This window comes from Podarcis muralis, chromosome 3, assembly GCF_964188315.1.
Source record: "Podarcis muralis chromosome 3, rPodMur119.hap1.1, whole genome shotgun sequence".
Lineage (NCBI taxonomy): Eukaryota > Metazoa > Chordata > Lepidosauria > Squamata > Lacertidae > Podarcis > Podarcis muralis.
Window position 1 is genome coordinate 2,786,617 of NC_135657.1, and position 24,705 is coordinate 2,811,321.

Consider the following 24,705-nt stretch of genomic DNA (forward strand, 5'->3'; position numbering starts at 1 on the left):
ATTTTAATCAATTGTTTTTACCTGGTGTTAGCCACCCTGAGCCCGGTCTTGGCTGGGGAGGGTGGGGTATAAATAAAATTTATTATTATTATTATTATTATTATTATTATTATTATTATTATTCCCTCCTCCTCAGAGACATGGCTTGGCAGGTGGCTAAGCAGCTGAGCAGTGGAGCAGAGAGTCCCTGGGCCCAAACTTTATTCATTTCTTAAAATTTATAAACCGCTTAGACCTGTAGAGTTGGGTGGGATCCCCAAGGGTCATCAAGTCTGACCCCCTGTCACTTGGAAGGCAGAATACTGTGTCCAGTTCTGGGTGTCACAATTTAAGAAGAATGTCAACAAGCTGGGACATGGGCAGAGGAGGGCAGCCAAGATGATCAAGGGTCTGGAAACCAAGCCTGATGAGGAACGGTTGAAGGAGTTGGACATGTTTAGCCTGAAAAAGTGGAGACAGAGAGGAGATATGAGAGTCATCTTCAAATAGCTCAAGGGCTGTCCCATGGAAGATGGAACAAGCTTGTTTTCTCCTGCTCTGGAGAGTAAGACTCAAGCATATTGATATCAAGCAGGTGCCTTCAATGTAATCCTGCTAAAAGCCACCTGCTGAAAGCATTCTTGCTTAGATGTGGCTGTCCAAAAATTAAGGGGAAATGTGTGTGCGTCCTATAGAGCGAATGCAGGATGCGCCGCTAAGCCCAAAGGCAGAACAGGAAGACGGAGCACTGCGGAGTGCTCCGTCTCGCTGCTCTAGCTTGGGGACGGCTGCGCGCAAACCTCTCCAGGGCAGCGGGTGCCTTCACCCCGCTGTCCTGCAGAGGCTAGCAAGGCTGTTCCCAAGCCAGAACAGCGAGACGGAGGGCTCCGTCTCGCTGCTCTAGCTTGGGGACGGCTGCGCGCAAACCTCTGCAGGGCAGCGGGGTGAAGGCACCCCGCTGTCCTGCAGAGGCTAGCAAGGCTGTTCCCAAACCAGAACAGCGAGACGGAGGGCTCCGTCTCGCTGCTCTAGCTTGGGGACGGCTGCGCACAAACCTCTGCAGGGCAGCGGGTGCCTTCACCCCGCTGTCCTGCAGAAGCTAGCAAGGCTGTTCCCAAGCCAGAACAGCGAGACGGAGGGCTCCGTCTCGCTGCTCTAGCTTGGGGACGGCTGCGCGCAAACCTCTGCAGGGCAGCGGGGTGCCTTCACCCCGCTGTCCTGCAGAAGCTAGCAAGGCTGTTCCCAAGCCAGAACAGCTAAACGGAGGGCTCCGTCTCACTGCTCTAGCTTGGGGACGGCTGCGCGCAAACCTCTGCAGGGCAGCGGGGCGCTGCGCTCCAAAGGCTTCAGAGATCTTTGAGGCTGGCGGTGGGGGAAAGCAGCGCTTCCCCCCACCGCCAGCCCCACAAGCTCTGGTGAATGTACCTTGAACGCACCTTGTTTTAGAGGGGAAGAACAAGAAAAAAAATTTTTCCCCTGTTCTCCCCCTCCTATGGTCTGGTGCGTCCTATGGTCCGGTGCGTCCAATGGAGCGAAAAATACGGTAAATTCCCCTTTCATTCCCTCTTTAAAACTATAATGACACAAGAGTCTTCTTTTAAAAGTAATAAGATTACTTGCATTCAGTTCACAGTGTGATCCTGAAGGCAGGCTTTAGCTTGTAGTTACAGAAGAGAGTGTGGGTTCATCTCATATGGGGACTGAGCCCATGTGCTGCTGGCTGAGGACCAGCAGACAGCAAAAGGACATCAGGAAGACGGAGAGGCAAGAGAGAGAGATGGTGCATGACTGGCCCTTTTATAGAGTCTGCCAGGGTCACACCCATCTCCTATTTATGGAACTGCCTCTCCTGGTCTGCCCCCCAGAGGACCTTAAGGTCCATGAATAATCATAGTTTAGAGGTCCCAGGCCCTAAGGAAGTCAGACTATCCTCCACCAGGGCCAGGGCCTTCTCAGTGATGGCTCCAACCTGGTGGAATGCTCTGTCCCAGGAGACCAGGGCCCTGCAGGATTTAACCTCCTTCCGCAGGGCCTGTAAGACAGAGCTATTCCGCCTGGCTTTCAATTTGAACTTAGCCTGATCTTTTATTCCCCTTCCTTCCCCCCCTCCCCTTTTTTATGAAGATCACCCGCTCTGGGATCCCACAGCTAATTCTCCCCTGGTCTCCTCGCTGGCCCAAGTAGGACTAACTTAGCCAGCTGGCTCTGGGGATCATCTAATGTTTATTGGATGGATTTCCCCCCTAAATTGATTTTTGTTTTCTAAATTTATTGTTATTCATGTTTTAAACTTTATTTTATGCTGTTTTTTGTTGCATTGATTAAGTGTTTTAAATTTGTTGTTAGCCGCCCTGAGCCCGGTCTTCTGAACCGGGAAGGGCGGGGCATAAATAAAAAAATAGTATTATTATTATCTACCTGTTCACACGTGGAGGGAGGATGCTCCAGACCAGGTGTCACAGGAAGTCCTCCTCGCTGGAGCAACATCCCCCTGTGTGTCCACTCTGGACAAACAGGAAATGTTGTATTTGACTGCTACAGTGAAGATACATCCCACAGTTTTGTGCACCACCATCATGTTCTGGAAGGCATGCTGCCACACAGAACCCAGTAAGGCTCAACAGGCAGCAGTTGGGCAAGGGTGAGGGGTGCACTGCAGGGAATTGGACTAGATGGCCTTTGGGTTCCCTCCAAACTCTACAATGCTGTGATTCTATGGAAGGCTCCCCTAAATGTTCCTCCTTCCTCAGAGCTGCCACATACTCTTGAATTTTTCCAGCTCTCCAAAGCTTTGCGAATCCAGCTCACATAAACTCCACTCCATGTGGAAAGGAAGATCGTCCGTATTTCCCCACAGAGTGAGAATTGGGCAAGAGCACTGCATTTTTTAAATCCATGTCTCCCACCCCTTTCTCTGCCACCCTGCTCCCTGTTTCCCCACCTGCAGTTTGTGAAATTTGCAAACATTGAGGAGGACACCCCTTCGTATCACAGGAGCTACGACTTCTTCGTCTCTCGCTTCAGCGAAATGTGTCATTCCAGCCACGATGACATGGACACCCGGACAAAGTGAGTACGAGCTGGATTTATCTATCCATCCATCTATCTATCCATCCATCCACTCCATTTTTATCTCACCTTTTCCTCCAAAAAGCTCAAGGTGGTCACATGATTCACCAACTCCCCATTTTATCCCTACAACTGGCTGTCAGGTTCTTACCTAGTGAGCCTCAATGGCCTAGTCTGGATTTGAAGCCTGGTCGCCAAGGTCCTCAAATCATAAATTTGTAGAGTTAGAGTCATCTAGTCCAATTCCCCTCAATGCAGGAATCTTAACTAAAGCATCCATGACAGATGGCCAGCCAACCTCTGCTTAAGAACCTCTAAGGAAGGAGTGTCCACAACCTCCTGAGGGAGACCGATCCACTGTCAAACAGCTCTTACCGTCAGAAAGTTCTTTCTGGTGTTTAATCGGAATCTCCTTCCTTATAACTTGAAGCCATTGGTTCGAGTCCTACCCTCCAGATCAGGAGAAAACAAGCTTGTTCCCTCTTCCATGTGACAGCCTTTGAGATGCTTGAAGATGGCCATCCTATCTCTTCTCAGTCTCCTTTTTTCCAGGTTAAACTTACACAGTTCCGTCAACCGTTCCTCATAAGACTTGGTTTGCCATTCTATTCTGCCTTGGTCAGACCACACTTGGAATACTGTGTCCAGTTCTGGGCACCACAATTTAAGAAGGACATTGACAAGCTGGAATATAGGCAGTGGAAGGCAACCAAGATGATCAAGGGTCTGGAAACCAAGCCTTGTGAGGAGCGGTTGAAGGAGCTGGGTATGTTTAGCCTGGGAAAGAGGAGACTGAGAGGAGATAGGAGAGCCATCTTCAAGCAATAAATAATAATAATTTATTTGTACCCCGCCCATCTGGCTGGGTTTCCCCAGCCACTCTGGGCGGCTTCCAACAAAGATTAAAAGTACATTAGAATGTCACACATTAAAAACTTCCCTGAACAGGGCTGCCTTCAGATGTTTTCTAAATGTCAGGTAGTTGTTTATCTCTTTGACATCTGATGGGAGGGCGTTCCACAGGGCTGGTGCCACCACCAAGAAGGCCCTCTGCCTGGTTCCCTGTAGCTTTGCTTCTCGCAGGGAGGGAACCGCCAGAAGGCCCTCAGCGCTGGACCTCAGCGTCCGGGCTGAATGATGGGGGTGGAGACGCTCCTTCAGGTATACAGGACCGAGGCCGTTTAGGGCTTTATAGGTCAGCACCAATACTTTGAACTGTGCTTGGAAACGTACTGGGAGCCAATGCAGATCTCTCAGGACCGGTGATATGTGGTCCCGGGGGCCGCTCCCAGTCACTAGTCTAGCTGCCACATTCTGCATTAATTGCAGTTTCCGGGTCACCTTCAAAGGTAGTCCCATGTAAAGCGCGTAATATACAGAGGCAACCTTACCTCTTAGCGCCCCCCGGAAATCCCCCTGCCCCCAAGGGCCTCTACCGCCGCTGCATTAAGCTGAACCAACACCTACTGCCAAGGGGATTTAATTGGGCGCAAACAGGCCATGGTGCTGTGCAGACCCACAAATCCAAGAGGAACCGTAGCAGGAAACAAAAGACATGCTAGTTTTGAGGCTGTTAGTCAACAATTGTTCTTAGAGGCCTCCCTGGAGGCACCTTGTTCTGATCCGACTCCCGCGCCCTGACCTCAACTATTCATTATCCCTCTGAAAAGTGGCACCCAGCTTTTGTTAAGGAGGGACAAGGCATTGAAAAGGCATCTTTGGCAGGCTAATTATAGGTGGAGATTGTGTGCAGAGTTGCGGGGAGCACTGCCTGAATCGGATCCAAGACAGAAGCGCTCCTTGGGTGGCAGAATAGAGGGGTGGGTGGGGAGAGGAAGCCCCTGCTGGGGTTTTTTCGAAAGCGCCAGGAGTGGAGAGAAGCTCGGTTCGTGGGAAGCAACATTCATCTGGCTCTGCTCCTTGTAATTAATCCTTCGGGGAGGAAGGAGTCGCCCCCGTCGAAAGGGAAAGGAAGGTGCTCTTTAAATGCTCATGCCAAACGAGGCTGCAATCTCCTGCCAGGGGTAGGTTCACCTTCAAGGAGTCCAAAAGGGACACTCACACCCAAAACTGGTTTGGCACAGATCTTCTCTTCCAGCAAAAAATAGAACCAGAGGGAAGGAAGGACTCAAGCTGGCTTCCTCAAGATGACAGAGGCCACGCCTCCTCCTGTGGGTCTTTGCTGCATAGAATTGTAGCGCTGGAAGGGAACCCAGGGCTCATCTAGTCCACCCGCTTGAAACACAGCTGAAGAATCCCTTGCAGATGGCCGTGCAACCTCTGCTTAAAAACCTCCAGCGACAAAGGGTCTGCCCTCTTCCGAGGGAGCCCATTCCACTGTCAAAAAGCTCTTACCACCAGAAAGTTCTTCCTGATGTTGAGTCGGAATTTCTGTTTTCGTAATTTAAATCCATTGGTTTGGGTCCTCCCCTCTGCACCAGCAGAAAATAGCCTTGTTCCATCTTGTTCCCAGCAGAAAATAGCCTTGCTCCATCTGGTACGCAGGATGAGACCCTCCCTGTCCACAGACTGTCACACCAGAGTGGTGCATGCTCTAGTTATCTCTTGCTTGGACTACTGCAATGCGCTCCATGTGGAGCTACCTTTGAAGGTGACCCGGAAACTACAACTAATCCAGAACGGGACAGCTAGACTGGTGACTGGGAGCGGCTGCGGAGACCATATAACACCGGTCCTGAAAGACCTACATTTGCTCCCAGTATGTTTCCGAGCACAATTCAAAGTGTTGGTACTGACCTTTAAAGCCCTAAACGGCCTCGGTTCAGTATATCTGAAGGAGCGTCTCCATCCCTATCATTCTACCTGGACACTGAGGTCCAGCGCTGAGAGCCTTCTAGAGGTTCCCTCATTGCGAGAAGCCAAGTTATAGGGAACCAGGCAGAGGGCCTTCTCGGTAGTGGCACCCGCCCTGTGGAACGCCCTCCCACCAGATGTCAAAGAGAACAACAACTACCAAACTTTTAGAAGACATCTGAAGGCAGCCCTGTTTAGGGAAGCTTTTAATGTGTGGCATTTTAATGTATTTTTTAATCTTTGTTGGAAGCCGCCCAGAGTGGCTGGGGAAACCCAGCCAGATGGGTGGGGTAAAAATAATAAATTACTATTACTATGACTATTTCTATTATAGAACCAGAGAATCTTAAGAGTTGGAAGGGACCCAAGGGTCATCTAGTCCAACCCCCCACAATGCAGGAATCTCTGCTAAAGCATCCGTGACAGATGGCTATCCCACTTCTGACATTACTGATATTAATATTACTGATATTTTCAAGAGGAATATTACTGTTGCAGCTGTTAGACTGGTTTTGCAGTCCCAGGGCTGTGGAAGAGATAAGGAAGTGCTTATGACTTAAGCAAATTATCTTTTTTTAAAAAAAAGAACAATACAATTTCTTACTTTTATAATAACATGAAAAAGAAAACAAAAAAGTTCATAATCACAAATTTAATTCATACATCTAATTTTTTCTTAATTAATTAATTAATTAATTTTTACCAACAACCAAAACACAACCAGTGAAAACAAACAGTGAAAACCCACAAGGAGCTGATACATTGGGTATACATAATCAATAATAACATATTCAAATCATATGTACAATTCTATATACCTTAACACTCCTCCCTCCACAAGGTTTATTTTTATTTAACATTTTAATTGCCCCAAATTGTTCAAACCTGCCCAAATAATTCAATTAGTTTTGTCAAACCAATCCTCCTTCTCACTCACCTTAAACCCTTTCATTTTATGTATCTTCACAGTTAGATATTCTAAGATTGTAATATTTTTCATTTTTTCCCTCCATTGGTTCACCCGTAGCTCTTCTGCATTTTTCCAATTACTCGCTATAACCTGTCTGGATGCAATTACCATCAATTTAACGCATTTGCATTACTCTTTTGTTTCTAACTCGGTCCTACTCAGGCTAATAAGAACCATTAATTTAGATATTTCCACCTTCCTACCCACAATTCCCGATATTTCTATACCAATCTCTTTCCAGAATTCATACATCATAACTGACTTGCCTCCCCTCCCCCTCCTGGTTCCATTATTTTATACTTATTCATGCACATCTATAGAATCTTATATTCTTAACAGTCCCATTTTAACATCTTATTCATGTTGTTACAAGCGACCTTTAGAAGTTCAACTAATGTCGAAACCTATACACAAAGCTTGCAATATATGCCTTAAACATTTCCACTTTTTAAAAAACAATGTCCTTTTTTTCTTGGGTTTTAAATTGTGTACTATGTCATGCATAGTTTATTAGTTTGTTTTGCCAGTCTTCTTCTTCTTTGGTGGTAGCTTCTGTCAGGAGTTCAGCCTACACTCGAGTAGAACCCTGGCAGAGACACATGCCCAACTGGCATGTTCTCTCCCTCCTGGTCGATCGTTCAGGAGCTTCAAAAGCTTTCTTCAGCCCGAACATCACAGCGACCGATGCCAACAGACACCAGCACACTTAGGGATCCGCAGAGTCTTCACAACTCAGCATTTTGGCTAATCTACTTTGTTTACATATAAACACACACGGAGCACTGCAACATGGCTCCCTCTCTCTCTAGCATCAGACAGCAAAGAGAAAAGGAACAAAGGACAATAGTCCCACTTCACGGAACACAGTAAGACAAACATCCTGTCTCCGTCACTTCCCACTCTGTGGAGTCAAAACATATACCATCATGTGAAAGACAACAATCCCATGACTGCAATCACGGAGCAGGAATTCTAACAGCTTCTTCCTTCTATAGGGATGGGCGACTCAAGCAAATTATCATACCAACCAAAGAAGAGCCAGATGACTCTTGCAAAGCCCACAAATTAGAACATAAAAAACCTCTGTCGATCAGAGAATTTTAGAGTTGGAAGGGACCCTGAGGATCATCTAGTCCAACCCTCTGCAATGCAGGAAAATGCAGCTGTCCTCTGCGGGAATTGAACCTGCAAACTGTGGCATTATCAGCACCACACTCTAATGAACCAACAGCTGCTTCTAGGTCCAGCTTTTACTTTGGGAGATTTAAGATCCGTGAGATGCTGCCAAAGAGCCTTCCCCATATTCCCTGGAGATCTAATAACAGAGAAGTTGTTGTTGTTGTTGTTTAGTCGTTTAGTCATGTCCGACTCTTCGTGACCCCATGGACCAGAGGACGCCAGGCCCTCCTGTCTTCCAATGCCTCTCGCAGTTTGGTCAAACTCATGCTGATAGCTTTGAGAACACTGTCCCACCATCTCATCCTCCGTCGTCCCCTTCTCCTTGGGCCCTCCATCCTTCCCAACATCAGGGTCTTTTCCACGGAGTCTTCTCTTCTCATGAGGTGGCCAAAGTCTTGGAGCCTCAGCTTCAGGATCTGTCCTTCCAGGGAGCACTCAGGGCTGATTTCCTTCAGAATAGAGAGGTTTGATCTTCTTGCAGTCCATGGGACTCTCAAGAGTCTCCTCCAGCACCAGAATTCAAAAGCATCCATTCTTCAGTGATCAGCCTTCTTTATGGTCCAGCTCTCACTTCCATACATCACTACTGGAAAAACCATAGCTTTAACTATACGGACCTTTGTTGGCAAGGTGATGTCTCTGCTTTTTAAGATGCTGTCTAGGTTTGTCATTGCTTTTCTCCCAAGGAGCAGGCGTCTTTTAATTTCGTGGCTGCTGTCACCATCTGCAGTGATCAACAGAGAAGTTATTAATCTCGTATGTAAAAAAAGGAAAACGGATTTTTTACAACCTCAGTTTTTAAGCAGAGCTTGGGTGGCCACCTGCCATGGATGTTTTAGCTCAGATTCCTTCCATTTCTGTGATTCTGTGATTCCATTCCCTAAGACTCTCAGGTTAAAAATAGTTATGTAGCCAAGAGCTGGGGGCAGATGAGAAGGTGTCGCCTCTAATAATAATAATAATAATAATAATAATAATAATAATAATTTATTTCTACCCTGCCCATCTGGCTGGGTTTCCCCAGCCACTCTGGGTGGCTTCCAACAAAATATTAAAAACAATACAGTGTCAGACATTAAAAACTTCCCTAAACAGGGCCACCTTCAGTTGTCTTTTAAAAGTAAAATAGTTGTTTATTGCCTTGACATCTGGTGGGAAGGGCGTTCCACAGGGCGGGCGCCACTACCAAGAAGGCCCTCTGCCTGGTTCCCTGTAACTTGGCTTCTCACAGGGAGGGAACTGCCAGAAGGCCCTCGGCGCTGGACCTCAGTGTCCGGGCTAGATGATGGGATGGAGATGCTCCTTCAGGTATACAGGACTGAGGCCGTTTAGGGCTTTCAAGGTCAGCATCAACACTTTGAATTGTGCTCGGAAACGTACTGGGAGCCATTTTGGGAAAGGCTGAGCTGGAGGCCAGAATTCCAGGTAGGCAGCAAAAAAAGCCTCTCTCTCTCTCTCTCTTTCAGAATCCGGATGTCTGGGATAAAAGGTCTGCAAGGCGTGGTGCGGAAGACGGTAAATGATGAACTTCAGGCCAACATTTGGGACCCTCAGCACATGGATAAGATTGTCCCTTCGCTGCTCTTCAATCTACAGCACGCGGAGGAAACTGAAAGGTGAGGAGAGAGAAGTACCGTATTTTTCGCCCCATAAGACACACTTTCCCCCTCTTAAAATCTAAGGGGAAATGTCTGTGAGTCTTATGGAGCAAATGTATGGTCCCTGGGGCTGGGGGGGGGGACCCAGGCTTCCCCCGCCAGCCCCAACAAGCTCCTGAGCAGCTCTGGGGTAGCCCGCGAAGCCTCCGAAGGGCAGCGGGATGAAGGCTGTTTTACCTTCTGCCTTAGTGGCACAAAGCCTCTAAAGGGCAGTGGGGAGCCTTCATCCCGCTGCCCTGCGGAGGCTTCGCGCAGCTATCCCTGGCTTTTGCGGGAGGTGGGGAAGGGACAGAGCGAGTCTCTCTCACTTCCCCCTCCTCCCGCAAAAACCCCCAAGAGCCGCGCTCCCTTTAAAGAGCCACGCGGTGTGTGTGTGTGGCTCTTGGGGGCTTTTCACCTCGGGGCAAAGTCTGCAAGCGCCGCGCGCACACACTCCGCGCGGCTCATGAAAGGGAGTGCTGAACAGAGCCTGGGATGCATACAGGCTCTGCTCAGCGCTCCCTTTAAATAATATTTTTTTTCTTGAAACCCCCCCCCCCAAAAAAAGTAGGTGCGCCTTATGGTCAGGTGCGCCTTATGGAACGAAAAATACGGTAACTGTCCTCCCTGGGGAATCCGGGAGTGGGAATGCTGTCAGAAGAACAGCTAGATCAGGAATGCCCCCAATGGTGCTAAAAGGCCATGTCTGGGCACTCTCACGGAGGCATCTATCAAATAACTGAAGGCTCCCTTTAAGGAGAGGGGGCGTGGCTTGTGCTTTGCACATGAAAGGCCCCAGGTGTGATCCTCAGCATCACCAGGTATGCCCAGGTAAGACTACTGCCCAGAACCTTGGGCAGCTGCTGCCAAAGTAGAAAATAGAGGGCTTGGTGAGCCAGTGGCCTGTCTACCTCCAAGGCAGCTTCCTGTGTCCCCTTAAGCCCAAAATTCTCCATCCATCATGGAGGTGGTCCGCTGCATCTCTGTGTGAGTCACTGTTCTGTCTTGCCTCTTTCCGATCAGCTTCTGCTGGGGGCGAGGTGGGAAGTTATCCTTCCACATCTGTGCCTGGGGTGGGATTGCATTCATCCCCTCATTCTGGTGCAGTTGGGTCGCAGAATGACCCAGAGGAGGGTATCTGTTGTGTCTCTGTATGCTGGGTTTGATCCTGCCTCTTTCCTCTGAGGAACCACGACATATGGCTTGTGCAGGGAAATGTCTGCAGCTGGCTGGTTTCTTCCTGCATTCCCACATATGTCTTTCTAGGTGCCATGTGGCTCTAGGTTTACTTCAGCAGGGTCTGGGTGGGAACATGGCAGTTTACTTGCGAGATCAGCTTACGCCAACTACACCCACTTGACTTCTTCGATCTGTGGAGCTGGCACTGCTGCAGGTGCCACCTGATACCGATGGACATTATGTAGGAAATAAATCTTTTATTGTGACAGCATTTATCCTCTGGAACTCCCAGCCTCTTGAAATCAGGAAGGCGCCTTCGCAGTAAACTTTTCAGTGCCTGCTAAAAACATTTTTTGTTTAGGCAAGTCTACCCAGATGTGCAGAATACCGGTGCCTGATTTAATTCATTTTCAGTTTGGTTGAATAGAGCGTTTGTACTGATAATTTTATTGTTTTATTCTCTTTGGGGCTTTCTGTATTCAGAAGGGGCTTATTCAGGTGTCCTACATGCCAGGAAATGAAATTCCTGCAGATCTGTTGTCTAAGGTTGTTAACAGAAAACAACGTAAGGTTTAAGTACAGATGTTTCAATTGGGTGGAACCACGGGTACTACAGGTTACACGGAAAAGGGGAGGATGTAAGGATATAGCTCCGTTCCACCTTAAAAGGAACAGGCATGACTGTTGTGTGTCACATGCCTGTTTACATTCCAGCACAGTTTGCTGGGATCTTCTGTTGCATATTGCTTTTGCTATATTGCTGTTTTGCTGGACACGAAGGGAAGCAGACATGTTTTTTCCTTTGTTCCTGAACTATGCTGAATAAATGCCTGTAAAGAATGCTTACGCATGTCTCTGTCTGCCACTTATGTTGTGAAGATTTATTCACTCTGCTGATAAGAGCGTGCTCAGCTTCTGAACGTATTGGAGGCTCGAGTCATTGATTGATGCTGTTCCCAGAACCAGAGTACTCCCGGCTGCCGGCCGGGGGCTGGAGCCAGCTGGGGGCCTGACAAATGCCCCCGTCTCCACAGCAACATCCCAACAGGAGTGTATAAATTTTATGAAATAAATGCTCCAGCCATTTGGAGCAGCTCTCCAAACAAAACTCTGAAAGAGCTGCGGTCGTGCATTTTTGCGCTGTGCAGGTCTCCAGACCTGGGTCTGAATTGAATCTGTCTCTGCTCTCTTCTCCCCTAGTCGTTCTCCATCTCCCTTGCAAACAACCGAGAAGGAGAAAGAGAACCCGGCAGAGCTGGCCGAGAGATGCCTGAGGGAGCTGCTGGGCCGGGCGGCTTATGGAAACATCAAAAACGCCATTAAACCTGTCCTCATGTAAGTCCCCGATGATCCTGCGTTGCTCCCCGTTGAGCTTGCCTCAGTGGTCCCATCGGGGTGGGGGGTCTGTTTTCCTAACCAGAAGAGCAGGGGTTTGTGGGATGTGATACATAAATAGCAGTCAAGTACAACATTCCTAGAGTGGACATGCAGGGGGATGTTTGGCCCAGCCAGTCGGAACTTCCTGTTTCCTCCTGGGCTGGAGCATCCTTCCTCTTGTATATGACTAGAGGTGGGCGTGACCTTACCTGTGCAGGTAACAAAACCGCAAGGCACGCAGCCCTCCTCCCTCTTTTTTCCATCTTCCTTTCACCGCGTGAACTGCAGTGACTGCCAGTCTGCAGTCACTGGGATTAACCCCCCATATGGAGTAGATCCACATGTATAACTAAGTCTGCCTTCAGGGATCCATCTGTGAACTGAATGTGTGAGTAAACTTCTTTTATATACTTTAAACAAGATTGTGCCATGTGTTTATTCTTTTAAGAGGGATATAAGGGGACTTAGGTAAAGGTAAAGGGACCCCTGACCATTAGGTCCAGTCGTGGCCGACTCTGGGGTTGCAGCGCTCATCTCGCTTTATTGGCCGAGGGAGCCAATACAGGTCATGTGGCCAGCATGACTAAGCTGCTTCTAGCGAACCAGAGCAGCGCATGGAAACGCTGTTTACCTTCCCGCCAGAGCGGTACCTATTCATCTACTTGCACTTTGAGGTGCTTTCGAACTGCTAGGTTGGCAGGATCAGAGACTGAGCAACGGGAGCTCACCCCGTCTCGGGGATTCGAACTGCCGACCTTCTGTTTTTTTTTTTTTTTTTTTATAATAAATTTTTATTAGTTTTCCATAAATAAAGAATAAACAAAACACAAACATAGACATAAACAAACAAAAACATGACTTCCCCATACCACCCCTTTTCTGCATTCTTGTTTCAAGATTTTTCAGCAACCCTCTGATCATAACTTAAATATATTTCATATATTTAACTTCAGTTAGTTATTAGTACAACTGTAGTTCTTTATCTCTTATAACTCTGAGCCCCTAATTTTCCAAATTACAACAGTTTTTAAGATAAACTTTAAATTTGTTCCAATCTTCATCCACCGCCTCTTTCCCCCGGTCTCGAATTCTGCCAGTCATCTCTGCCAGTCCCATATAGTCGATCACCTTCGTCTGCCATTCTTCCAACGTGGGTAAATCTTGCGTCTTCCAATACTTTGCTAAAAGAATTCTTGCTGCTGTGGTGGCGTACATAAAAAATGTCCTATCCTTCTTTGGCACCATTTGGCCCACCATACCCAAGAGAAAGGCCTCTGGTTTTTTAACAAACGTTCTCTTCAGAACTTTTTTTATTTCATTATAGATCATTTCCCAGAAAGCCTTAATCTTCGGGCAGGTCCACCAAAGGTGATAGAAGGTTCCCTCCGTTTCACTGCACTTCCAACACTTGTTATTGGGCAAATGATAGATCTTTGCTAACTTAGCAGGAGTCATGTACCACCTGTAGATCATTTTCATAATGTTTTCTTTTAAGGCATTGCATGCCGTAAATTTAACACCAGTGGTCCATAACTGCTCCCAGTCTGCAAATTCAATGTCATGCCCAATGTCCTGTGCCCATTTAATCATATTAGATTTCACCATTTCATCTTGAGTATTCCATTTCAACAGCAAGTTGTACATTCTTGACAAATTTTTAGTATTGGGTTCTAACAGTTCTGTTTCTAATTTTGACTTCTCCACCTGGAAGCCTTTCTTTCTGTCCTGTTTAAATACTTCATTTATCTGTCGATAATGTAACCAATCTCTCACCTTCTGATTGGCAAGTCCTAGGCTCTGTGGTTTAACCCACAGCGCCACCCGTGTCCCTTAAGGGGACTTACCAGGAATGTAATATTAAGGGGCTTAAACAAGCCTGCAACCAGTTATGCCGTGGGCATTTAAAAGGGGAATGTAAAACTCTGCTAAGTTATAGAACTTGCTAGCGCCAGTTAGGAAGGATATTAATAAACAATATATCCTCTCCTGCCTCGCTGAACATTCCCACAGGCTTTGCATTTGGCAGAAGCAGGCACAACTTCAGGGGCTGAAACCACAGGCTCCATCCAGATTCAACACTTTATGACTCTACTCATAAAGTACAGAAAAACTAATACAATTCTCAGCTGCATCAGTACCAGTTTTTTTGGAAGCCACAGGAGGGGAAAGTCGTGCTCAGATCTCGATTGCTGGTTTCCCACAAATCCAGCTACAGACCTCCCCTTGTGTTCTTTCTAGGAACAGCTAAATAGAGCCTCCATGTGCAGAGGCAGTTGACATGGGATGCCGCAGGCAGCAAAGGAAAGCAGAAACCTCCATGTCCTGTTCATGGACTCCCCAGACATCTCTGACCAGCTCTGTGCGAAGCAACGTGGAGGACCAGGTGGTCCTTTGGTCTGAGCTGGCAGAGTTATAATATAGGGAGTGGGGGAGCCTGTTGCCTCCCAAATGTTGGTGGACTACAGTTCCCATCATTCCTGACCACTGGGAGCCTCAAAAACACCTGGAGGCCTGCAAATGCTCTCTGTCGCCGCTTGGATACTTGCATGCCTCTCTTTCTCTTTCACTGGATCTGCACACAAGGAAAGCATGCTATAAATTAGCCAGAAATTAAATCGTTATAACAAAAGAAAAAGAAAAAGAACCCTATGGAAAACCGCAAAGAAAATTCCTTTGCTCTCTAGCGCCATCTGGCGTTGCATGTTTGTAACACCTTCAAAGCACTGTTTTCTGAGTAATATAGCTGAGTCCTTTGTGTCTCCCTCCCTCTCTGACCAGCTATTATTGGCTGGAATCCTTAAATCAATTTTCACATGAGAAAAGGCTAATCTTGGATACAGAGAAAGCGAGCTAGCAGGTTTTTAAAAAAATTCTCAAACAAAGAAACCAAATCGTTGGTTGAACTTTGAACAAGCGATAGATTTGTTTCTCTAGTTCAGGTGGTGATTTCTAGATTCCCAGGGAGAAGCCGATTTGTTTTCTGCTCCAAGAGCTGGCTGTGTGCATTACCTGCCTTCCTGCAACCACCTGCCATGGCCTCTCACCTGACACTCTGGGACCAGGGACCGTCCTCCAGATGCTCTGGCAGGTGTGCAAGAGAGCAGGAAATCCAGATGTTTGTTGGTTGCCTCCGCTAAACAGTGTCCTTTCCCTTCTTTCCCAAAAGTCACCTGGACAACCACACGCTGTGGGAGCCGAAGACGTTCGCCATCCACTGCTTTAAGATCATCATGTACTCGATCCAGGTGAGAGTCGCTGAAAGGAGAGTGGGTTTCACTTTGCCAAGGGACAGAGCTCCTCTGCCCACACAAACATGCGTCGTTTCAACCCCGCGGGGTCCTGCGAATCCATCTGCTTCCTGGTGGACGTTTATAAAAGGATGCCTGGCATGCGGAAAGAGGGTAGAGAAAATTTGCCTTCCTCTTTTGCAACGCTAGAACTCACAAGCGTGCGAGAGAATTGCGACAGACAAAAGAAACGGCTTCTTCAGTGCACAGTTCAGCTGTGGAACTGCAGAAGGCAGTTGTGGGATGTGATACATAAAAAGCAGTCAAGTACAACATTCCTTGTTTTCCTAGAGTGGACATGCAGGGGAATGTTTGGCCCAGCCAGTTGAAAACTTCCTGTTTCTTCCTGTCTGGAACATCCTTCCATTGCATGTGACTGAATGTGGGTGTGACCTTACCTGTCCAGGTAACACAAAAGGACAGGACACACAGCACACTCTCTCTTTGACGCCATCCGTCATTGGACCAGCTTTTTAGCTAGAAATGTTCTGTTAGCTTTCAGGGGCGCAGTTGTCCCATTCAGGACCAGGGAGTCCCCCACACCTCCCTCCCCCCTGTAAACATGCATAGGTAAAGGTAAAGGGTCCCCTGACCATTAGGTCCAGTCGTGACCGACTCTGGGGTTGCGGCGCTCATCTTGCTTTATTGGCCGAGCGAGCCAGCGTACAGCTTCTGGGTCATGTGGCCAGCATGACTAAGCCGCTTCTGGCAAACCAGAGCAGCGCACGGAAACGCCGTTTACCTTCCCGCCAGAGCGGTACCTATTTATCTACTTGCACTTTGACATGCTTTCGAACTGCTAGGTTGGCGGAAGCTGGGACCAAATAATGGGAGCTCACCCCGTTGCGAGGATTCGAACCGCCGACCTTCTGATCGGCAAGTCCTAGGCTCTGCCACACTAATATCAACTTGCCCTCATTTACCAAACCATTTGGTCTCAGCTATTGCACTCTAACCCTAGTTACATTGGCATCCAGGCCTTCCGCAGGGACTGTTGACATTCCATTCCCATATCTTACTCACATATCTTAGATGCTGGATTTGAACTCTAGCCTTAACTCAAAACAGACAAAGGCAAACATCCTGGCTGGCCATTGGTGTCAGATAAGATTACTTGTTCACATAAGGAAAGCGTAAGGGTTACAAAATGCAAGCATGCAGGAATCAATGCATTCTGCCTAGAAGGTCAAATGCAATTAATATTGAAACCATTAGGACAATGGTATTTAACACCTGTCAAACTAGCAAAAATGTATAGAATGAGCAATAAAGTATGCTGGAAATGTAAAGAGAAAGATGGACATTTTTATCACATGTGCTGGACACGTGAGAAAATGAAAAAAAAATTGGGATATGATCTCCAATGAATTGAAAAAAATGTTCAAATACACTTTCCTCCAAAAAACGGAAGCCTTTTTGCTGGGATTGATAGGAGATGAAATAAGAAATTCAGACCAGAGATTATACATGTACGCTACAATTGCTGCCAGAATCTTAGTAGCCCAAAAATGGATAACTCAGGAATTGCCAACATTAGAGGAGTGGCAGACAAAAATGGTAGAATATGTGGAATTAGCAAAACTGACCCCCAGGATCCGTAACCAAGAGGAAACAAAGTTCAGAAGAGAGTGGAGTTAATTTGTGGAGTGTATAAGTAATAATTGTAGAAGTTTAAAGACTGTAGCAGGATTAAAATAAATCTTATGATGTGAATAATGTGTTATTAAGAATCTGTGAAAAATGAAAGATTAATATGAAAGCCTGTTGAAGGAGGGAGGGAAGTCTGTGCTCGATAGAGCGTCGAGAAAATAAGTGGACATATGATGGTAGAATTTTACTGTATTTATTTTGTTTTGCTTATGTTAAAGAAAATTCAGTAAAAAGCATTATTATTTTTTTAAGAAACCATTAGGACAAAATTGAAATCTGACACCAACATTTCCACATCGTCACGATCTTACATTCTTTTCTCCCCTCATCCTCTCTGTCCGTTTGCCCTTCCAGCCCCAACACTCTCACCTCGTGATCCAGCAGCTTCTAAGCCACTTGGATGCCAACAGCAGGAGCGCGGCCACGGTCCGGGCCGGGATCGTGGAGGTCCTGTCAGAGGCCGCCGTCATCGCAGCCTCCGGATCGGTCGGTAAGGAGCCAGGGTGCTGTCCGAGGACAGAGCGTTGCCCACTCCTGGCAGATAAATCTCTAGCCACCCGCCTGCTCCAAAGTATAGCAGTGTCGGAAGAATCGGGACACGCCAAAGAAAGCCATTCTTTGCGTGTTTAAACTGTGGAACTCACTGCTGTAGTTTAAAGCCACTGTTCTTATGCTATTATCACTGGCAAGGCACTGATCAGAGATCAATCCCAGACAAATCAATGGGAAATATTTATCGGGAGTTTAGCCTGGAGAGGCATTTATAGTTATTTTTCCCAGGGAGTCTTCTCTTCTCATGAGGTGGCCAAAGGATTGGAGCCTCAGCTTCAGGATCTGTCCTTCCAGTGAGCGCTCAGGGCTGATTTCCTTCAGAATGGAGAGGTTGGATCTTCTTGCAGTCCATGGGACTCTCAAGAGTCTCCTCCAGCACCAGAATTCAAAAGCATCCATTCTTCAGCGATCAGCCTTCTTTATGGTCCAGTTCTCACTTCCATACATCACTACTGGGAAAACCAGAGCTTTAACTATATGGACCTTTGTTGGCAAGGTGATTTTAAGATGGAGTCTAGGTTTGCCATCGCCTTTCTCCCAAGAAGCAGGCGTCTTTTAATTTCGTGGCTGCTGTCACCATCTGCAGTGATCATGCAGCCCAAGAAATCTCTCACTGCCTCCATTTCTTCCCCTTCTATTTGCCAGGAGGTGATGGGACCAGTGGCCATGATCTTCATTTTTTTGATGTTGAGCTTCAGACCATATTTTCTGCTCTCCTCTTTCGCCCTCATTAAAAGGTTCTTTAATTCCTCCTCACTTTCTGCCATCAAGGTTGTGTCATCTGCATATCTGAGGTTGTTGATATTTCTTCCGGCGATCTTAATTCTGGCTTGGGATTCATACAGCCCAGCCTTTCGCATGATGAATTCTGCATATAAGTCAGGTGTCAGGTGTAGAGAAAGCAAATGGCAGAGGGAGGCGGAGAGGCTTGTGGGATTTGATCAGAAATTATTGTCAATGAATTAAACCCATCCAACGCCATGCTTTCATCGCTGACACATATTTCATAATTCCTCATAGCAACCCCACCTGACCCCCCACAATCTGGTATTTGCACTCGTACAAGGTACTCCCAAAGGTCCTCTAGTCTGACCCCCTGCGCTGCGGGAATCGGAGGCTAGACTCTGACGCTCTGTGTGCTTCTTCCAGGGCCAACTGTGCTGGAGGTCTTCAACACCCTCCTAAGGCAGCTCCGCCTGAGCATCGATTACGCCCTGACGGGCAGCTACGATTGCGCCATCGCCGGGGGCACCAAGATCATCAAGGAGCATGAAGAAAGGATGTTCCAGGAGGCCGTCATCAAGACCACAGGTAGGCCAAGGCTTTTTGTCCTCCTCCCTTTGAGCCAGAAAGGTCACAGCTCAGAGTCCTTTGCATGCAGGAGACTCCAGGTTCAATTCCCAGCATCGCCAGATATTCTTCTGCCCAAATTCCTAGAGAGTGGCTGCCAGCCAGTGTAGTCAACACTGCTATGAATGGTCCATTCAGACGAATGGTCTGGCTCAGATTCCTGTGTGTACATTTCCTCCAATTTTGGTGCATATTTTTGATCGGGGAACTTCATCCACACTTTCGGGAAACTGCAATGTGAAAGGCCCATGTCTGCGTATTGTTTCAGGAAGTTTGAATCGGGTAGAGCAGGGGTCAGCAAACTTTTTCAGCAGGGGGCCGGTCCATTGTCCCTCAGACCTTGGGGGGGGGGGGCATAGCTGTCAACTTTTCCCTTTTCTTGCGAGGAATCCTATTCGGAATAAGGGAATTTCCCTTTTAAAAAAGGGAAACGTTGACAACTATGGTGGGGGGCCAGACTATTTTGAAAAAAATAATGAACGAATTCCTATGCCCCACAATTAACCCAGAGATGCATTTTAAATAAAAGCACACATTCTACTCATGTAAAAACACGCTGATTCCTGGACCGTCCGCGGGCTGGATTTAGAAGGCGATGGGGCCGCATCCGGCCCCCGGGCCTTAGTTTGCCTACCCCTGGCCTAAAGCAGGGGTCAGCAAACTTTTTCAGCAGGGGGCCAGTCCACTGTCCCTCAGACCATGTGGGGGGCCGGACTATATTTTGAAAAATAATAATGAATGAATCCCTATGCCCCACAAATAACCCAGAGATGCGTTTTAAATAAAAGGACACATTCTACTCATGTAAAAACACGCTGATTCCCGGACCGTCCTCGGGCCAGATTTAGAAGGCGATTCGGCCGGATCCGGCCCCCAGGCCTTAGTTTGCCGACCCATGGGGTAGATCTATTGCATTTCTATGCAAGCAGAACCAGATTAGGAAGAATAAGCATTAGGAAGAACTTTCTGACGGCGAGAGCTGTTTGAGCGCGGGACAGACTCTTTCATGGGAGGTTTCTAAACAGAGGTCAAGAGAGCCAACAGTCTTTTTTGTTGTTTAAATTTCTTGTTAAGGTTTTTCCAAATACAGTAAGATGTAGAAAACTTGATATAAATTTAAAAGAAACAGACGTAAACAGCGACAAAAGGGGAAGGAGAAAAGAAAGAGAAAGAAACAGGGAGAGCAAATTAAGAGAAGAACAGATGCTAGTGTTATGAGAGGGAGAAAAACTCTTATTATTATTTCTTATTATTTGTGGAATTTATTTACCGCCCTATACCTAGTGGTCTCAGGGTGGTTCACAGAATAAAATCAAGATATAAAACCACAAAATACATAATAAAAATATAAACCACAACCCAATAACACCCCTCACACACAAAAACACCGCATTTTAAAAGGGCATAGGATGTCAATCAGGTCAACCAAAGGCCTGGTTAAAAAGGAACATTTTTGCCTGATGCCCAAAGGTGTGTAACGAAGGCGCCAGGCGAACTTTCCTGTGGAGAGCATTCCACAGACGGGGAGCCACTGCAGAGAAGGCCCCGCTCTTGTGTTGCCAGCCTGAAAATTGAGATAGAGAGAAGAACACGGAAAGAAATAAAAGAGAGAATGGAAAGAGAAGAAATAAAGAAAAATAAGGACTTCTGATTTTCCATATATCAGTTACATAGAAAAAGGTTTTTAAGACATTCAGTCCATGATAACATCCCTCTTATGCACTTTCTTTTAATTAAAATTTCTTAATATAAAGTCAGGGATTCGTTAGCTAAGCGTTTTCATTGCAGGGGGTTGGAGTAGATGACCACTGGGGATCCCTTCTGAATCTACAATACTGTTATTCTATTGATTTCTCTGCCATCTGTTCCTATGAACCACCTGGGGGCAGAGGGAGGGGGCTAGCAATAAAATCAAGAGCAATATATTTTTAAAATATAATAATAATAATAATAATAATACAGTGGTGCCTCGCAAGACGAAAAGAATCCGTTCCACGATTCTCTTCGTCTTGCGGTTTTTTCGTCTTGCGAAGCAAGCCCATTAACGGTTTAGCGGATTAGCGCTATTAGCGGCTTAGCGGGTTTAGCGGATCAGCTGATAAGCGGCTTAGCGGATCAGCTGTTAAGCGGCTTAGCGGATCAGCTGATAAGCGCTTAGCGATCAGCTGTTAAGCGGCTTAGGGCTTAGCGGATCAGCTGATAAGCGGCTTAGCGGCTTGGGAAAAGGGGGGGGGGGGAGGAAAAAAAACCCTGCAGGAACTCGCAAGACATTTTCGTCTTGCGAAGCAAGCCCATAGGAAATTCGTTTTGCGAAGCACCTCCAAAACGGAAAACCCTTTCGTCTAGCGGGTTTTCCGTCTTGCGAGGCATTCGTCTCGCGGGGCACCACTGTAATAATAACTAAGAACAAAGGCAAGGCAAATGAAACAGTCAATGCATCATCCAGGCTGTAAGGACTTGAGTAAAACTCATCTGAACAGCAGGACAAAGGATGAAGAATCAGAGGGGAGACTTTTGCCTCTACTGTAAAGTGAAAATCAGTATTAAACTGTTTCTTAAGCTGCCTGCTTGGAAATCTGGATGGGTTTCCTTTTGGAAATCGCTTATAGAAAAATTAGCTAGTTTGCTCCTCTGAGTTATCGAGAGACAAATCCTTAACTGACAGGTCAGAATCTGTCCCCAGAGGCACGAGGGTGAATCAGCTTCGTCCTCGTGTTGTCACGGTCCGGTTTATGGGCGGTCGAAGTCCTGGCGGAGGACGTCGGGACCGGGGGCAAGAGGGCAGGGTGGGAGCAGGAACGAGAGTCCAGAAGCCAGGAGTCCGAGGGTCAGGACGCAGGGAGTCACAAAGTCAGGGGTCCGAGGGTCGAGAAGCAAGGAGTCACGAAGTCAAGGGTCCAAGGGTCAGGAAGCAAGGAGTCAAGATTCAAAACGCAGCAAGGCAGGGAATATGTTGCTGTGGCAAAGAGCCGAAGGGAAATGCTGACCTTATATCCCTTCCCGGCTCTTGCCACCAGATGCTGTGAGTTACCAAGCGGCCTCACCTGTGCAGCCGCACCTTGCCTCTCCAGAACAAACTTAGGAAGGCCCCAGTCCTGCGAAGCCCTACTGATCACAGGGCCCGGCTCCTACACGCACTCCTGACACGTGTCTTTCTGGAGACAGAACAACCCCAGCCCAGGAGAAAGCTCAGGCTGACCCCGAGTAGACCCACCAAAAATATTAGCCGGGGTGCCATGATTTTAATGGGTCTACATTCAGTGCAGTGTTAAACTGTGGAACTCCTTGCCACAGGAAGCTCTGATGGCCACCAATATGGTTGCCTTTAAAAGAGGATGAGGCAGAAATGCTTCTGTATCTCAGTTCCTGGAAACTCCAGGAAGGGAGAAGGCTCCTGTGTTCGAATCCTGCTTATGGGTTTCCCATAATGGGCATCCAGCAGACTCTTCTCATGCTCTTAACACCTCCCTGTCTCCATAAATCTCTCGGGAGCACATGGGATGGGAGTTTCTAGCGCTGAAGGCAGATAGGAAGGAAGGAAAGCAGCTGCCTTCAGAGTTTGCCTTCATGCCGCCAGCAGAGGTCAGGATAAGCTTGGGAATCGCCAGAGTCAAAGCAGATGGGAGACAGAGAGAGAAGGGAAAGAGATGGTGGTTTGTTTTTTGCCACTGGAGAATCATAGAATTGTAGAGCTGGAAGGGACCGCGAGGGTCATCTAGTCCAACCCCCAGCAACGCAGGAATCTTTTGCCCCATGCAGGACTCGAACCCACAACCCCAAAGATTCAGAATCTCATAGATTCTTTTGCATTTTAAGCGGATAGGCTTTGCAGGAAGAAGAGTACAGTGGTACCTCTGGTTGCGAACGGGATCCATTCCGGAGGCCCGTCCGCAACATGAAAAGAGTGCAACCCGCAGCGGTGCGTCTGCACATGCGCAGGTTTCGATTCGCCGCTTCTGCGTATGCGCGTGACGTCATTTTGCGCTTCTGCGCATGCACGAGCGGCGAAACCTGGAAGTAACCCTTTCCGGTACTTCCGGGTCGCCGCGGGACGTAACCTGAAAGAACGTAACATGAATCGGACGTAACATGAGGTGTGACTGTACTCTTGAGTGTGCATGCAAAAGGGGGGGGGGGGGACATGTGGCCAGCATAACTAAGCCGCTTCTGGCGAACCAGAGCAGCGCACGGAAACGCTGTTTACCTTCCCACCAGAGCGGTACCTATTTATTTACATGCACTTTGATGTGCTTTCGAACTGCTAGGTTGGCAGGAGCAGGGACCGAGCAACGGGAGCTCACCCCGTCACGGGGATTCGAACCTCCGACCTTCTGATCGGCAAGTGCTAGGCTCTATGGTTTAACCCACAGCGCCACCCGCGTCCCTAGTACCTGGATAGATGAGTCTTAAAAGCCCTCTGTTGGCTATAGCGGCTCATTCACGAGAAGGAATGTTCAGTCGTGCCTCGGAAGTGAAACGGAATCCATTCCGGAAGTCCGTTCGACTTCCAAAACGTTCGGAAACCAAAGCATGGCTTCTGATTGGCTGCAAGAAAGTCGGACGTTCGACTTCCAAAAATAGTTCGCAGACTGGAACACTCACTTTTGGGTCTGCGGTGTTCAGGAGCCAAAACGTTTGAGAACTAAGCTGTTCGAAAACCAAGGTACGACTGTATTTCACATTAGCTCTGGAAGTGCGGACTCGATTCTGACCAAACTAAGCCTCCTTTGTGTCCAGGGCTTTTTTGACTTGCCTTGTTTGCCTGATGTGAAGTCTATTGGCATTATTTTCCGCACCCCTACCCCTCTGTTGCTGCCAACCTAGCAGTTCAAAAGCATGTCAAATTGAAGTAGATAAATAGGTACCACTCCGGCGGCGGGAAGGTAAACAGCATTTCTGTGCACTGCTCTGGTTCACCAGAAGCGGCTTAGTCATGCTGGCCACATGACCCGGAAGCTGTACGCCGGCTCCCTCGGCCAATAAAGTGAGATGAGCGCTGCAACCCCAGAGTCGGCCACGACTGGACCTAATGGTCAGGGGTCCCTTTACCTTTACTTTACTTACCCCTCTGCAACTGATCTAGGGGTCCTCTCTAAGCAGATGCCTTTGCATGGCTGCAGACTAGTACCCATTACTTCTGACAAGGTTGAAATCTGGGCTGGATGACGCAGGAATGCTGTGCGTTTGGCAAACGGAAGTTTGTTTCGGGTGCTCCTACAAACAGCTTCCTTTGCTCCAAAAATTCCCATTCTGATTTTGAATCCTGACAAGACAGAAGTACTGTTCTTGGGGGACAGGAGGCGGGCAGGTGTGGAGGACTCCCTGGTCCTGAATGGGGCAACTGTGCCCCTGAAGGACCAGGTGTGCAGCCTGGGAGTCATTCTGGACTCACAGCTGTCCATGGAGGTGCAGGTCAATTCTGTGTCCAGGGCAGCTGTTTACCAGCTCCATCTGGTACGCAGGCTGAGACCCTCCCTGCCCGCAGACTGTCTTGCCAGAGTGGTGCATGCTCTGGTTATCTCCCGCTTGGACTACTGCAATGCGGTCTACGTGGGGCTACCTTTGAAGGTGACTCGGAAACTACAACTAATCCAGAATGCGGCAGCTAGACTGGTGACTGGGAGCGGCTGCCGAGACCACATAAAACCGGTCTTGAAAGACC

The 24,705-nt window shown here is 47.7% G+C and overlaps 1 protein-coding gene across 7 annotated transcripts in view; it reads left to right on the forward strand.

Annotated features, from left to right (window-relative positions):
* Positions 1-24,705, forward strand: part of EFR3B (EFR3 homolog B) — a 121,878-nt gene that overhangs the window by 78,545 nt on the left and 18,628 nt on the right. For all 7 annotated transcript variants that reach the window (XM_028725271.2, XM_028725266.2, XM_077925366.1 and 4 more), the window contains 6 exons: positions 2,927-3,048; positions 9,478-9,627; positions 12,028-12,162; positions 15,371-15,449; positions 17,496-17,631; positions 18,843-19,004. In XM_028725271.2, coding sequence (XP_028581104.1) covers positions 2,927-3,048; positions 9,478-9,627; positions 12,028-12,162; positions 15,371-15,449; positions 17,496-17,631; positions 18,843-19,004 — 784 coding nt within the window. The remainder of the gene's footprint in view (positions 1-2,926; positions 3,049-9,477; positions 9,628-12,027; positions 12,163-15,370; positions 15,450-17,495; positions 17,632-18,842; positions 19,005-24,705) is intronic.